This window comes from Procambarus clarkii, chromosome 5 (genome assembly GCF_040958095.1).
Source record: "Procambarus clarkii isolate CNS0578487 chromosome 5, FALCON_Pclarkii_2.0, whole genome shotgun sequence".
Taxonomy (NCBI): domain Eukaryota; kingdom Metazoa; phylum Arthropoda; class Malacostraca; order Decapoda; family Cambaridae; genus Procambarus; species Procambarus clarkii.
This window is the reverse complement of record NC_091154.1, coordinates 2,531,574-2,548,229: the sequence shown is the minus strand read 5'-3', so window position 1 is coordinate 2,548,229 and position 16,656 is coordinate 2,531,574. Positions and strand designations below refer to the sequence as shown.

The following is a 16,656-nucleotide window of genomic DNA, read 5'->3' as shown; positions in this document are numbered from 1 at the left end:
GCGAGATCTAGCTCGATGCCCCGCCTCCCAAGCAGTTTATACATCACGTGCCAGTTACCTCCGACAGTTTAAAAGCATTTGGCCTCCGACAGTTTACAAGCATTTGGAAAACTTGACAGTATAAGGGTAGGAAACTGATTGACATTGCTTGACATTGACAAGATTAATTGGATTTTATTGTAGCGTGACAACGTAATTTTTAATAACAGGATTACGTTTACGGATTTAAGTGTAGGAAGGAGTAAATGTTATGAAGGGATGCAAGGTACAGAGACTCAAATGACACTTGGAGCAAGTTTATCATTAATGGAAGAAGGGATTGTAATCAATTAGAAAATGTGTAACAATTTAAAATCTGCATGTGTTAATTGTTTAAATTTTGTTTAAACCCTTTCATGTAATTTCTCAAGTACAGCCTGTGTTTTGACTAGTTATGGATTAGAAGTTATGATTTGCAGGTAGCAGTCATTTGCTAATATACTAATATAAATGTGAAGAAATATTGAGCCTGTACAATAGACTCAAACCCTCATCCCCCCCCCCCCCCCCCCTCCTGGACCCAGGCAATATCAGGAGTGGGGGTTCCATTGTGTCATACAGCCTTGATATTTACTCATTGTTTCATGTTGTTGTTGTGGCTTTCATCGTGTAATATGAATGCATTAATGCTACTGCCTAGAATTGTGCATGAAATCCTTTAATACAGCTAAACCCAACTAATGTGAGCGCGTGTAAGGGCGTGGGAATGAACTTGCCATATTGGTGAAAGTTATCTGCTTGTAGGGACATTGTCTTGCGTGTTGCTTCCCACGGGCCCGGTACCTGGTCTCATACCTAGCACATATTACCATCGTATCTTCTGACTCCACACAACCGTTCTACGTGCATTGACCCAACTCTTTAATCATACCATTTTTAGATTTTTTTTATTGATGGTAAATGGATTTTGTGCATTTTTCTTAATTTTGCATTATTTAGTAATTGTTACTGAATCTTAAACCAATTTGATAACTAATGTATATATATTTTATATATAAATTGTATATTTTCTTTTAAGTGGTTTAATGATGAATTATGTAAGGCTGTGAATTTCAATTAGTGTGTTATATGCTGACTAAATATCAAAAGGGAGGCCCGAATGTCTTGTGTGATAGGAATTAATGCGTCACTTACAGGAAAACTAACTTACGAAGGCACGCGGCGTGTTTGGAAACCCGCCAGCTGGCCATACGTGTGTTTTGGCTTCGTGCCGATTTACCTAATTTCCAGTTCTACTCCACCTTACTGGGGTAGCCAATGTTAATGTTCAATCTTGAGCGTAAATATTTGTTAACGTTTCTCCTTGAAATTTTTTTTTTTTTTTTTTCCTCCATGTGGATCCCTATGCTTGCCCTTGTTCTTTAGTTCACAACTAAATGTTTTCCTCTTTTTTTTTTCCTCCTCCATGTGGATCCCTATGCTTGCCCTTGTTCTTTAGTTCACAACTAAATGTTTTCCTCTTTTTTTTTCCTCCATGTGGATCCCTATGCTTGCCCTTGTTCTTTAGTTCACAACTAAATGTTTTCCTCTTTATTTTTTTTGTACTAAATAACATTTTTATTACCTAAAGCTCAAATTATTGAAACTGACCATGATTTCTACTTCTTCCCTCAGATTAGTAATATTCTCTAAGCCAAGTATATATTTTCAAGTTGCAGGTGCCATTTTTGGGTGCATACATCTTCAGTATCTAGAGGACCAGACAGAAACACGAGATCTAACTAGACAAAAAAAAATTTTTAGTACAGCTTAGGGGGGCCAAGTCCACATGAATCCTAACTCTGCTCCAGTCAATGTATGCGAGTCTTTTTTTTTCCCCCGTTTGATTTATTAACTTTCTACTCGTGTGCCCCTCGATGCACTCGTAAATACCGGTGCCGTTCAGGGGTTTAATAAAGAAAGGCTTTGTAAACAATTTTGACACATGGGATGAAGCCAGCTATGGGTTTTCTTTGTCAACCATAGAAGTAATTCATAAAGCTGTACTGCCTTGTTACTTGCATTCTCTTGGTAAGCATAGAACAAATGGTATTCAAAACATTGTTTGTCTTTTAATTTGTTGAAAACCATGCCATGAGGATAGCAAGTGTCCCCCCAAAATTCAAGTCCCTATTAAAGATGGCAGATGTTTACTGGAGGCCTCAAATACTGATTAGGAACACTGTGTACTGTGTACCAGCGTGTACCAAATATTGCAAGGTAGTGTACAGAATGTGTACAGAAAACCACTTGTGATATATGATGACCAAACCACACGCAAGATGATGAGGCGACAACAAATTTTCCGTCCGTCCTGGACCATTATTAACACTTTCGCCCACTGATGATGAAGTATGGAGTCAAAATTTTAGTACCTTATTTCCACTCATGACGAAGAATGGCGTAAAAGTTTAAAAAAAAAAAATGGGCTCGCTTTCAGCTTGGATGAGGGAGAGGCGGTTTTGGACATTATATGCATATACAGGTACTCCTTTAGGGAATTTCATTGTGAATACGTTGATACCAAAATGAAAGACCTAGGACGAGAATTGAGGTAACAAAAGTTAAAAAGAGTAAACCCATTTTATTGCTCTTGATGAGCGCTCATGGAGGTAATGAGCTGTCACCTTCTCTGTTTGCTGTGGGTGGTACACCGGACTTTTGGACTTTATATATATGCATATACTCCTGTAGGGAATTCTATTACGAACACAATGATACAAAAATGAAAGACCAAAGTGAAAAGAGTGTACACATTTCATTGCTCTTTAGCGCTCCCGGTAACTTTCTCTCACTTTATCTGTTTTGTGTTGGTGGTACGCCGGGCTTTCGGACTTCATATGCATTTAATCCTGTAGAGAATTCTATTGCGAACACATTGATATCAAATTGGAAAACCTAGGATGAGAATTGAGAGGACAAAGTTGAAAAGAGTACAGTATACACTTTTCAGTATTGCCGCCCTCTCTAATAGAAGGCCCAGCACTCCTCCCTGATCTCATTACCTGCTTTCATCACGTTGGCGAGTGGAGTGTGCCATGGTTTTTGACATTATATGCATATACGCCTGTTGGAAATTTTATTGCGAACACATTGATACCAAAATGAAAGACCTAAGATGAAAATTGAGGTGACCGAAGTGAAGTGTACACATTTTATCGCTCTTGCGCACTCCCAGGTAACTTTCTCTCGCTTTCCCCCCTCCCCGCTCAGCTCGTTGTCGCCGTCTGGGGGCTTAGTGGGCGGCTGCCGGAGTGTGATGCTCCTTGGGACAGTCCTCTGTCCTTTTCTAGCCTTGTGCTCCTGCTGCCGTCCTCTCCAATTCTGCTGGGCATCTTTTCCTTTTCCTTCTGTTTCGTTTTTCTCCCCCCTCTTCTCCTATCTGCTTGCCGTTTCCTGCCGACCTTTTGCTCGTTCTGGTTCTTCCCTTGGACTTCTTCTACTTTGATGCCCGGGTGCTTGAGGAGGCATACTCTTGCACCCGTAGAACTGCAGTACCCGACGTCGAGAGCGAGGGGAACCTTTTATTGTCAATCCCCACTTCGTCACTGAACCCGATCTCGACGGACTGTCGGTTTCTTAAGGTGGCGTTTGTGGGGCGTATACTCACGACGCACCCCTAGGAGGCCCCGACAAGATCGGCGATAGCTTCTTGTTGGGTGTCCTGCCTCTAATTGTGGCTCCATGGTGGGTGTGGGGGCACATTCGTGAGTGAATTCGTAATTTCGTCAAGATGATAACCCCTGTTTCGGCTGCTTCTGGCTTACCTTTTCAGGCTCGTGGGGTGGGCGACCAAGCCCCCGAGTCGGTCCGTATTGGAAGACCGGGCTCTGTAGCCTCCGCTGCATTGGGCCCCGACCTTGCTCCTCCTTTGGCCTCTCTGACTCCTTCCCCTGGCTCCCCTCCCTCCTCTGTGGTTGGGTCGATCCCCAAGCCCCCAGTGGTGACTACCTCGTCCCCTGGCGCGGCTCCTTCTCTAGTTGTTACTACTGCGCCTTTTAACCCCTCTCTCTCTGGGGGTTCTCACCGCCGTTCTCGTCACGGCCGCCCTCGCTCGATTCCTTCCAGTTCTGCTACCTATCAAGCCTTGTTTGGTCCCGCTTCGTGGGCCAAATATTTTGATCTCCTCCCTCTTGATTCTGCGCCTCCTGACGATTTCTCCCTTCATCGACATCTCATTGATTCCGTGGATGCCTCCATTACTTTTAACCCCACTCGTCTCGGTACGCGTGTCGTTGCTGCTCCTTCTCAGGATGCTGCTTCCCGCTTGGCTGCCTTATCCTGCCTTGGCGAGACCCCCGTTCGGGTCTCGAAGAACGTCCAGTTGAATGCCAGTGTTGGCACTATTTTGCTCCCGCCCCATGTTGCGACCGGTGTTCGGGACCTACGCGACTGCCACGACGATATTCGACATATCCTCGCTGCCCAGGGCCATTCTATTCTCCAGGTGGACACGTTTACTCGTCCCCCTCGTGGTAGTCGCCGTCAACCCCTCCGGGTTGTGAAGATTACCTTTGATGGTAGGACCCTTCCACCCTCTGTCATTCTTGCTGGTGCCAGGTGCTCTGTCCAGGAGTACATTCCTTCTCCTCGGCTCTGCAACAAGTGCTGGAGGTTTGGGCATGGTGCCCTCCGCTGCTCCGGGACTGTCTCTCTCTGTCCTTTGTGTGGTGGCGAAGGTCACTCTAAGTCGGAGTGCGCTTCTCCCCAGGCTCGTTGCCTCAACTGCGGTGAGGCCCATCCTACCTTCTCCCGTGCGTGTGTCCATTACAAGCTTGAGGCAGCCGTCCTCAACTTGAAGCACCGGGAGCGTTTATCTTTTCCTGAGGCGAGGCGCCAGGTTCGCCGGCTCCCGCCTTATGCTAATATCTCTTATGCTCGCGTGTTGCGCTCTTCCTCTCCTCGTCCTTCCCGCCTTCCTCAGACTCGCAACCGTTTCCAGGCCTTGGACCCTGATGCGCCCACTGCCCCCTCCTCTGTCCCTTTGGGTTCTCTCCCGAAGGATCCTCCTCCTGGTCCTCTGTCTGGGGTTCCCCTTCCTTCTACCCGGTCTGTCGTGTCTTCTGTGTCTCCTTCCTCGTCCCCCTCCGATCCTCCTTCCCATCCTCTTCCTCCATCTATCGGCTCTCCCCGCCGCCTGTCGGTGCGGGCGGATGTCCATCGCTCTCCTAACGGCCGTCGTGTGTGCTCTCGTTCGGCTTCTCCTGTTGAGACACTGGAATCCGTTGCCCGGTACGTAGTTGCTGGGACACCGGTCTCTTTAAGTCAGAAGCGTAAGCCTGGCTCCTCTCCTTCCTCTTCCCCGGCGGGTAAGAAGGCTTCGCTTTCTTCCTCAGCTCCTCCTTCTGGCTCTGTTGCTCCTTCCACTCCCGTTTCAGTGCTTGCGCCCCCTGTTCCTGCTATGGAGGTTTCTTTGGCCCCTGCTTCCCTTTCGGTTGCTGCTCTTGCTGGGGTGCGCTCCTCTCTTTCTACTCCCCCTCTTCCTGCTGCTGTCCTTGACTGCTCCTCTCCGTTGTCTCCTCCTCCTCCTCCTCCTCCTCCTCCTCCTCCTCCTCCTCCTCCTCCTCCTCCTCCTCCTCCGGACCCTGCCCGCCCACCTCTGATCTGTTCTCCCGTTTCCTTCCCTCCGTCTTTGCTCAGTTTACCCATGCCCCCTAACCCTGACTTTGCTGACCCTGATCCCGACCCTGATATTCTTTAACGTGCTCTGTTGGTCTTTCGCCTTTGTTTCTTCCTTGTTCTCTGTTTTTGTCCTTTCTCTTCTCGTCGTTGTCCATTCTTCAATGGAACGTTCGAGGTTATTACGCCAATTTCCTCGAACTCCAACTTCTGGTTTCGCGGTTTTCGCCCCTTTGTGTCTGTCTCCAGGGGCCGATGCTTGGTGCTCGTCCTGGTCGTTTTCGTGGCTATTCCTTCCTCTCCCCCCCCCCCCAGCCATTGCTGGGGCTTCTAATTCTTCTGCTCTCTTGATTCGGGCTGATGTTCCCTTTGTTCCTTTACTTTTCCCTTCGCCTCTCCATTGTTCTGCTGCTCGTATCTTTGTGGGGAAATGGTACACAGTTTGTTCCATTTATCTCCCCCCGAGTGTCCCGCTCTCTCTTCCTGATTTGAAACACCTCCTAGACTCCTTGCCGGAGCCTGTGCTCCTGCTGGGTGACTTCAATTGTCGTCATTCTCTTTGGGGTGACGTTCTGACGAATACCCGGGGTCGCCTCCTTGAGCCGTTTCTCCTCTCTTCTTCCCTGTCTCTTCTGAATTCTGGTGAGCCCACTCATTTGGACTCTCGAACTCGCACCCTTTCTTGTCTTGATCTTTCTCTCTGCTCTTCTTCTCTTTACTTAGATTTCACATGGCAGGTTCTTGATGACCTCCATGGAAGTGATCATTTCCCCATCCTTGTTTCCTTTTTCTCTTTTCGCCCTTCCCTCTCTTTCCCTAGGTGGCAGTTTGCTAAGGCGGACTGGACCCTGTTTTCCCTCAGTGCTACTCTCTCTGACCTCTCCCTTCTGCCCCTCTCTCGCGCTCTCCTCCTTTTTCATGACACTGTCTTCGACGCTGCCCTCCGCTCTATTCCTCGCTCTTCCTCTCGGGGTCCACGGAAGTGCGTTCCCTGGTGGAATGCGGACTGTGCTCGGGCTGTCCGCTGTAAGCGTGCAGCCTGGAAGAAGCACCGCCGTAGGCAGACGACCGATTCTTTTCTTTTCTTTCGGAAAGCGAGTGCGGTGGCCCGTAGGGCCATCCGTACGGCTAAACGTGAATGTTGGGCATCTTATGTCTCGACAATTACGTCCGAAACCCCTCTGGCCCAGATCTGGAAGCGTATCCGCAAGATAGCGGGTAAGTTCGTTCCCGATGTTTCACCGGTCCTTCACCTCCATGATACTCTTGTGGCGGACCCGTTGCAGGTCGCTTCCGAACTGGGTTCCCACTTTTCTTCTGTTAGCTCTGGTCTTCATCTTCCCCAATCTTTCCTTCTTCGTAAACCTGTCCTTGAGTCTCGTCCTTTAGATTTCTGCACTCATCTTCAGCTTCCCTATAATGATCCCTTCTCTCTCTCTGAACTTCGTTCTGCCCTGGCCCTCTGCGGTTCTACGGCGGCGGGCTCCGATGGTATTCATTATGAGATGCTTCGCCATCTCCCTCCGAGCACGTCTCAGTATTTACTGAGTCTGTATAATCGGATCTGGGAGTCGTCGTCAGTCCCTGAGGACTGGCTCGATGCCGTTGTCCTCCCTGTTCGCAAACCAGGGTCTCTGGGTACTTCCCCTAAGGACTTTCGCCCTATTGCTCTCACAAGTTGTGTCTGCAAACTCTTTGAACGTATGGTTAACGTTCGTCTGATGTGGTTCCTGGAACACCATCACCTCCTCTCCCCTTCTCAATTTGGTTTCCGCAAGTGCCGCAGCACGACAGATGTCCTGGTGAACTTGGAGGTCTATATACGTACTGCTTTTGCTGCGAAGAGACCTCCGTTGTTGCCGTCCTTTTTGACCTAGAAAAGGCTTACGACACCACTTGGCGTTATCATATCCTATCTCAACTTCATTCTTTTGGCCTTCGTGGTCATCTCCCTCTCTTTCTCCGCAGCTTCCTCTCTCGTCGTTCCTTTCGGGTGCGCCTTGGTACCGCTATCTCTCCCCCTTTTCAGCAATACGAAGGTGTGCCCCAGGGTAGTGTTCTGAGCACTACTCTTTTTCTGGTTGCCCTCAATGGTCTTTTTTCCTCTCTTCCTTCTGGTGTCTTCTCCGCTCTCTATGTCGATGATCTTACCCTTTGTTGTCAGGGTGATGATTCGCCTCTCCTTCAACGCCGGCTTCAACTTGCGATTGATGCCGTGTCGTCTTGGGCCACAGGTCATGGCTTCAAGTTCTCTACTTCTAAGACTTGTGCCATGACTTTTACGCGGAAACGGGTTGTTCTTCGTCCCTCTTTGTCACTTTATGGTCATCCCCTTGAATACAAAGATTCCGCGAAGCTTTTGGGGTTATTCCTTGACACTCGTTTGTCTTGGTCTCCCCATATCTCTTACCTCCGTGTTGAGTGCTCTAAGTCCCTTACCCTCCTTCGGGTCTTGTCCCATACTTCTTGGGGGGCAGATAGGCGCACTCTCCTTACTTTACATTCCTCTCTCGTCCTGTCTAAGCTCGATTATGGTTGCCTTGCTTACTCGTCTGCTTCTCCTTCTACTCTTCGCCGTCTTGATGCTTTGCACCATACTGGGTTGCGCCTCAGTTCTGGTGCCTTTCGTTCGACTCCCGTCCTTAGCTTGTATGTTGACACTGGCTTCCTGTCTCTCCAGGACCGCCGTGATCGCTACTGTCTTCGCTATCTTGCGCGGTCCTTGCAACATCCTTCCTCTCGTCTCTGTCGTGCTTTAACTTTTACCCCTCCTGCGGTTCCTGTTCCTCTTCACCACCTCCCTCTTTCTGTCCGGTTATCTCGCCTGCAGGATTCTCTTTCCGTTCGTATTTCTGATGTTTCTCCTCGTGTTGTTCCTTCTTTGCCCCCGTGGAGGGTCCCTCTCCCGCGGTTTTGTACATCCTTGACTCGTATCACTAAAGCTTTTACCCCTCCTACAGTTCTAAAACGCCTTTTCCTCGAGCACTTTTCTTCTCACTCCCGCTCCGTTTGTCTTCACCGATGGGTCTAAGTCAGCGGACGGTGTTGGCTACTCTGTTGTTTTTCCTGATCGCACTTATATGTGTCGCTTGCCTCCGGAGACTAGCATCTTTACAGCGGAACTTTATGCTATTCTCTATGCTCTTCGTCTCCTGCTTTCTCGTTGTCAGTCTTCCTTTGTGGTTGTTGTTGACTCTCGTAGTGCCCTCATGGCTCTCGGGTGCTTTAATCCAGTTCATCCGGTAGTTGTCGAGATCCAGCATTGGCTGTTTCTCGTTCACAGTAAATTTAAGTCGGTTGAGTTTTGTTGGGTTCCCAGCCATATTGGCGTGTCTTTAAATGAGCGTGCGGATGCTGCCGCTAAGGAAGCTGTCCGCTCTTGTCCCATCTCTCGTAAAGGCATTCCGTATTCCGACTTTTACCCGGTTATCCATTCCTCAGTCCTTACCCGTTGGCAGGCTTCTTGGTTGTCTGTTACTGGTAACAAGCTACGTACTCTTAAATGTTGTGTTTCCTCGTGGCCGTCCTCCTTCCACCGTAACCGGCGGTGGGAAACAGCTCTAGCGAGGTTGCGTATTGGCCATACTCGCTTAACCCATGGTCACTTGATGGAGCGCCGCCCTGCTCCTTATTGTCCTAGTTGCATTGTCCCTCTTACGGTCGTGCATGTCCTTCTTGAATGTCCTGACTTCCAGGACGAGCGTGTGTCTTGCTTTCCGACCGCCCCTCGCGGTCACCTGTCCCTCGATAGAATTCTTGGTGACTCGGATACTTTTGATATCGTTCGCCTTATGCGTTTTTGTTCTCGTATTGGCATCCTTGGTGATATTTAGCGCCCTCTGATTATTTTGCGTATTTGATGGTGCTACATAGCCTTCCCGGTTTGGTGCCTTCTTTTGATAATTACTTGCTTACTTCTCTCGCTTTCTCCGTTTGGTGTTGGCGGTAAGCCGAGCTTTTCGAGTGTGTATGCTTTTAGTCCTGTAGAGCATTCTATTGCGAACACATTGATACAAAATTGAAAAACCTAGGACAAGAAATAAGGTGACAAGTTGAAAAGGGTATACACTTTTCAGTATTACTGCGCGCTCCCGCGGAATGCCCAAAACCACTCGGACAGGTGGAGCGATCAACGCTGGCCCGCGAACATGTCAAGTCATTGTGGACTTGATAATGGTCCAGGACGGACTGAAACGTCGTTGTCTCCTCGTCTTCTGGTGTGTGGTTTGGTCATCACATCTTGAGCCACGTTATTGTGACTCATCGGCTGCTTGTGATGTCAAAAATCCTGTAATTCGTGCCGCTGATCAAACAACCTATGATATGCACACTGCTAGTCAAAAGTGATGTGCAGTGCACGAGTTAAGCCAAATCTTAATGCATACATTACCTATGCTGTCATCGTAAGACGGAATCACGTTGGAAGTGGGTTAATTGTCGGTTCACCGGTGTGACTCGTGATCGGGCCGTGTATTCTCTGTACAGTAGTATGTTGTGGTGCATGCCAGTTGCATGGCTTAGCTTGTCAGCTCGCTGCCTTGGTTGTGGCTGTCTGCAGGAACGAGACGTGCCAAGCTAGATGGAGATTTGATTTATCGGCAATGTTTCTCTACCAGAGTTTTGTCACGGCCAAATCCAATGTTGGGTGAATAGTGTGTGTGTGTGTGTGTTGGGTTTGTGTGGTCGTGGGATTAAATATGCCACCGATCACCATACTGTATCATTTTCAGCGTAGCCACCAGGCATACCTACTGTGTTTCCTTAGTAGTGTTCAAAGTTTTCCTCCGTGCTTTGTTTGATACTGTAGTATAGTGTGCATTATGTTCTGTTGCTTTCCTTCAAACCTATTATGATTGATTTTATGTAGTGGGCTTTTAAGCTTGTTATATTTTAGATAATGCAAATTATTCTTTCAAAAGTTTTGATTTATTTCTTAATAAAGATGAAGATACTTTGAGATGCAGATTTGTCGTGGTTTGTTTTGTTCTCACGTTCCCTCAAGTTAGTAAAGGGAAAATCAGGTTGTCTTGAGGCATTAAACTTCACAGTACACTAGTAAAATGCCAAAATGTTGTGGGTTGTGAATTATTATTTTCTTTGTGAATTGTAAATTTTACCATATATTGAGATTTGATTTCTTTGTTAGGTATTTATATTCCCTCATAATCTGCCCGACTACTTGGAGTGGACGGTAGAGCGACGGCCTCGCTTCGTGCGGGTCACCGTTCAATCCCCCGACCGTCCAAATGGTTGGGCACTATTCCTTCCACCCGTCCCATCCCTACTCCTTATCCTGACCCCTTCCCAGGACTATATACTGTACAGTCCTAAGGGCTTGGCACTTTCCCCTGATAACTCCCGCCCCTCCTTCCCCCATAATCTAGTTTATAATTTTAGTTTTCTAATACTATTTTTTCAGTTAAGTGTTCCCTTGCTTTAGCTACTACTACTACTACTACTACTATGTCAGGTCTTGTCCTCTTCACTATACATAAACAATCTTCCTCTATAGTGTTATTTTATAGTTTAAACAATGTTTTGATCTTTTTTTACCTTCAACTCTTCACTCGCTCTTCTATTGACATACAGTATGCATATATATATAAATATATAAATAAACAATTTTGCCTAGATCATTTACAAATGGGGTGTATACACGGGGTCATATGATTTAGTTGCTGTGTGTGTGTGTGTGTGTCAAGTTACTGGAGTGATCAATTTTAATACGTTATCATTCAAATCTTGATGCATAAACCAAAAAGTACTTTACTCAACATTTTCCATTGTTTGAATTGGTGAGTTTCAGTGGTGGCATTGTCTTGGGTTTGATGCGGCCCCCTCCAGTACTGTTGACTTGACTTCGTGTATCAGTACCACTTTATTAGGCCAAAAAAAAAAATCCGAAAACCTGTCTTATTTAACCTGTATATAAAGAATTTTTAGAGTGGTTTAAGACTCCATATTTCATACTTTTCACAAGACTGAAATATATCCGTATAGATATTTCATTATGGAACCACAGCTGTGTGGCTATAATTTGAGTTTACATGTTTGTGAGTGGGAGTGTGGAGAATTGTCTAGGCTCCATTACACACAGTAAATACACAATATATATATATGTGCAATATATATATATATATATATACATAAATACAATCTTTTTTTTTTTTTTGGCCTAATCTATTGTACTGAGAGCAGCTGTCAGGTTGGGGCCCATTGCCTTCACTTCGGGTTATCCATCTGAAGCTCTCCTCACTGTTATTAACTTTCGGGCTCTCCCTCTTTGATGGGTCAGGTCAAATAGGTCTCCGTGTCCTCGAAGACCTCATTTTTCTCTTCCCTCGGCAGGAAGAGGAGGAGGTATCGCGACTATACACTGGTTGCATCCTCGCTTAAACCACCTACCTACCACCTAAGAGCTCCTCCTGCATTCGTAAGTAGAGTTAGGAAGTACACCCAAGTCCCAGCTCTCAGCTTTCATGCCATGAGACTCAGATGCATATTCTCTTTAAAAAAAAAAAAACTCACATTCTTGGTTTTTACCCTGTGGCAATATCAAGGTAATGACTAGGGAGATTGTGTAATCTGACAGCTGCTTTTAGGTCAATATATGTGGCATTGATGGGGTTGGGGAAAGTGAGTGATTGGGGGCTGTGTATGGTGTAGAAAGTTGTCAACAGTGTTTTGCCTCTTTTTCTTGCAGAGAAGTGTCCCGGGAAGCTCTCCTGAGAGGTGCAGCCTGATGTGAGGGACGAGGGGTGGCATGGAGCCCACCACCCGCACCCTCAACCCTACCCACCCCACAGTGTTACGTACAAACGACCTCCATCTCCCTCTCTGAGCTGCACTCCTTAAGCTAGGCGGATTGTCTCATCCCGACAATGTTGATAAGGCCTATAGGGCAAGAAGTGATTTTCAGGACCCGATTGATTTGCTTTGTTAAAGGCATTCCTTTGATTACTATTGTATTATTGTTTATTTTGGCAGTATTTTCTTTTTTCTATTTACTGGTAAGACTTTTTCACCATTTTGTAGTTGAATCAAGTTGTACTGCTAAATTGAACTGCTTTACTATGGAGCTACTTTTTATTATAAAAATGTATAGACAGGTATAAAGATGAATTTAAGGAGAAGACGAGTGTTTATTGTAACTGTGGTGCCCTAGTTATGTAGACACGTGTGTTGCTGCAGAAGTGTGAGGAGGTCATAGGAGTGCTTTTATAAATTTACTTGTCGTAAAGGAGGCTTCAGACTCGACTTAATTGGACAAAAATCTGAGCTTCCCTCAGGTTGGTGGATGATGGTTGACTTCTTTACGAGGGGATTAACTTCTCCTAAACGAGGGGATAGTTTAGCTAGTGTGACGAGTCACTGAATGGAGTTGTGTTTTCCGGCCCCTGGAAGGTTGCCAGGAGGGTGTTGTTCTTAGGACAGACAGACACATACAAGTGTAGCAGCTTCAATAACAGTTGTCTGTCTTTGAGAGAATTGAAGCTGTCATATCCCCAAGTTTTGGGTAGGTAAGTATTCTTATATTCAGTTTTCCTCGGAACTGAGTCTGCTTTTTTTATTAGTTTTTGATCCTATCGTTTTAGATTTTCTTGTATTGGTTGCTTAATATTAAACCAAATTAATGTGGCGGGTCTGTCTGACAAGGTCAAGTAGTATTTTTTATTTTTTGCTTTGTATGCTTGTCATCGTATATAAGTAAAAATTTACCAAAAAGATTTAACGGCAAATGTGCAAGGCTTACTAAAGATTTCTGAATAAGGAGGTACTTTTCTTTTGTAACTTGTGTGATCTAGTTAGACGTTTCTAATCATGGGTACCAAATTAGGCTGCTCCAGAATTATAGGAGGGGCCATGTCATTGGCATAAAGAGAGTATATAATAAATTTTGATTTGAAATGTTTTTATTTTATTTTAATGTATTAGCCATTTAGACAGTGCTCCACCATACCCTAACTATGGGTACTTCTCTATAGGGTTGTAGTTAAAAATTAAAGTGAATCCATTAATTAAACGATGATTTTAAAACCACCGATGTGTACGGAGTGATACAAGAATGTGCGGAAACTTGGGTTGGAACAGGCAAATTTGGTACGTAAATTGATAATGATGATTGTGCCAATAGAGAAATAAGGAGTCTGAAACTGGAGTTGTAAGAGATGTCTAAGCTTCTTCTCTGCAAGTGTTCACTGCCATTATTTTCCTAATTGTAAGTACGAGTGGCTGACGTAGTGGAAGTTTTAAGGATACTTTTAAGGGGTTTCTTTGGAAATGTTGACTTGACTTTTAGTTGTATAATTTTAGATGTTATACATGTTTAGTTTTTTATGGAACATTCGTTATGTATATTTTAAAAAGTTTTGCTTCGGCTGTAAAAGGAATAATTGTATATTCATTTAATAAGTGAAAACTCCATGTAAATGATTCCAAGTCCAACTTTTCCTAATATGATTCTCCAGATATCTGTAAGATGAATTAATTTAGGAAGTTACTGCTACTAAAACTTTGGGGACAATGACCTTAATGCCACACTAAAGGGTGACAGTATCCGCCGGTGTGTGACGGAACCATCATGGGGGGAGGGGGGGTTGGAGTTCAGTCATGCTGGGGTAAGTGGGAGTATTCAATTAGTGTCTCCTTGCAACGAAATTTGTGTCGCCACTGGTGCCGATGGGAGTCCGCGTCACGCACCGAGACCTAGAACGCTCGCCCACTATTTTGTGTACTGGTGCCATTGTTTTCTTTGCTATTTGGTAATAATATGCCATCGTGCATCTGAATAGGGACAAGGTCTTTTGCTTTTGTTAACCAATATATTTTTTTTCCCCTGTACTGTTTGGTGTCCCTCAGTTGAAAGTGAAGACAAAGGTCGTCACACCACTAAATCTCCAAGTCTAAAACAGAAAGTCATTTAGAATTAGTAGCATGGAACTATTGTCAATGATTGTCAAGTGACTGTTTTGATCCAAATTTTTATTAAATTGATCTGGCTTTGTAGCATCCAAAATGGTTCTAGTAGTGTGCCTTCAATTGGAGATTCTATGGATAAAAACAGATTTCTAATATTAGACTGTCTAAGAGTATGGATTTACTTTAATAAAAGTTAATAGAGTAAACTGTGTGTTTGTATCCTTATCAGTGAGACTATTTTGTTGAATCTTTTGAGGAATAAGATTTAAAGGACATTTAATATTGATGTACATTTGAGTACTCTGTTTAAAGATTCTGGATTTGTGATCAGCCAGTTCTTTCAAATTCCCAACATGTACAAAGTGCAAACCCAAGCAACCCTCACAACCTAACTAAGGTAGTACAGCGAGAGTTGCGCGCGTACTGCAGGTCAGCGTTTGATCTTGGATGGTCCAAGGGATCTTGAGGCACCATTCCATTCCTCCTTCCCAGCTTCTTGCCCTTGTATCCCTTGCAAGTGCTATATAGACATTCTGGCTTTGGGCTTTCTCCATATAATTACCTAAAGCCAGTAGAGTATCTCTGATCGTCCATGTCTACAGGTGTATCTTGTGATGGGGCGCTGGCAGACTCGCCACACATAAGGATATGTACTACCACTCCGTGCAATCTACTAGCTGCATGTTGCCAGACCTTATTCTCCACAGATAAAAGGCACTTTCTCTCCTACACAAATTCCTGTTTAAACACCTGACAATTTGCTGAACTATGCACCCCTTTCTATTTCTCCATTTACAGTCTTTATATTATAGACACAGCTTCCTTCACTCTCCATTATTATTTTGCCATAAGTTTCCATGAAAAAGAGTAGTCTTCTTTTGTAAAAAAAACTGGATCTAAATGCATCTTGTAATTTTGTTAATGTTTCTGCATACATCAAATCTGATACTTAATTCCTATCATACATGAAATTAACTTTTTTCCTAGTGTTCTCACTTCGACTATTCATACAATGCATATGCCAATATATATGCACTTATCATCCATGGGAACAGCACACAACCTGGCACATTATGCAGAGGTATCATACCCAAAACAGTGTGTGTTAGTGGCTTTATTGAATATGCAACCCCTGGGGGGCCTGATGGCTGAGTGGACAGCGCTTGGGATTCGCAGTCCTAAGGTTATGGGATCTCCGGTGGAGGCGGAAACAAATGGGCAGTCTTTCACTCTGATGCACTTGTTCACCTAGCAGTAAATAGGTACCTGGGAGTTACAGCTGTTACGGCTGCTTCCTGGGAGGGTGTAACAAATAAGAGGCCTGGTTGAGGGGACACTAAGCCCCAAAATCTCATAACTTCAAGAAAATAACTTTCAAATATTGCTCTATGTTCTTATGTCAGCTTGTTTTGTAAACAAAATATTTTATACCACCCATTATAATACTGTAACTTTTCCTCGTACAGAAATTCTTTACGTAATTTAATGACGTTCCACAAACTCGCTTCCGTTATACAAATCCCACAATACAGTGGTCAACGTTCTTGACTCACAGATGGGAATCCTTGGTGCCCAAGTTTTCTTTCACCTGATGCTCTTGGTCACCTAGTATTAAACATGTCTCGGGGAGTTTGGCTACAACTGTATTGTGGACTGCATCCCGGGAAACTTGAAAGTTTAACGATCTAAGGGAAAACTTTTATAGAAGGCAAAGTGGAGGATTCCTGTGTCCTTGACAATAAGAATTATGAGTATGCCTTATAATGTTTCTTCTCTAGCGAAGTATCTGTATCTGACCCAAACAATCTTACTAAACCCACCTCCTCAACAAGTTCCTGTTAAACTTGTTATAATCACTTGCCTTCACTAGGCCACACTAATACCTCTATAGGTTTTACTCAAGTTTTTCAGTTAATGGGCAACATACCAGTTCCTTATGCAGGCGATAAGTCACAATAACGTGGCTAAAGTATGTTGACCAGACCACACTAGAAGGTGAAGGGACGATGACATTTCGGTCCGTCTTGAGAATGGTCCAGGTCTTTTAATAGGAGCTGCCTCGTATGGGCAATAGGCCCTCTGCAGTTCTTACTCCTATCC

General features: G+C 44.9%; 1 protein-coding gene across 4 annotated transcripts in view; it reads left to right on the top strand.

The window, feature by feature from the left end:
- Nucleotides 1-14,762, top strand: part of LOC123764369 (lamin Dm0) — a 68,710-nt gene extending 53,948 nt beyond the window's left edge. For 2 of the 4 annotated variants that reach the window (XM_045752090.2, XM_045752071.2), the window contains exons 10-11: nucleotides 11,986-12,070; nucleotides 12,341-14,762. In XM_045752090.2, the coding sequence (XP_045608046.2) occupies nucleotides 11,986-12,033 (48 nt within the window). In that variant the 3' untranslated portion in view covers nucleotides 12,034-12,070; nucleotides 12,341-14,762. The remainder of the gene's footprint in view (nucleotides 1-11,985; nucleotides 12,071-12,340) is intronic. The other 2 variants (XM_069338280.1, XM_045752080.2) reach the window with 1 other exon arrangement.
- Nucleotides 14,763-16,656: the final 1,894 nt, after the last annotated feature.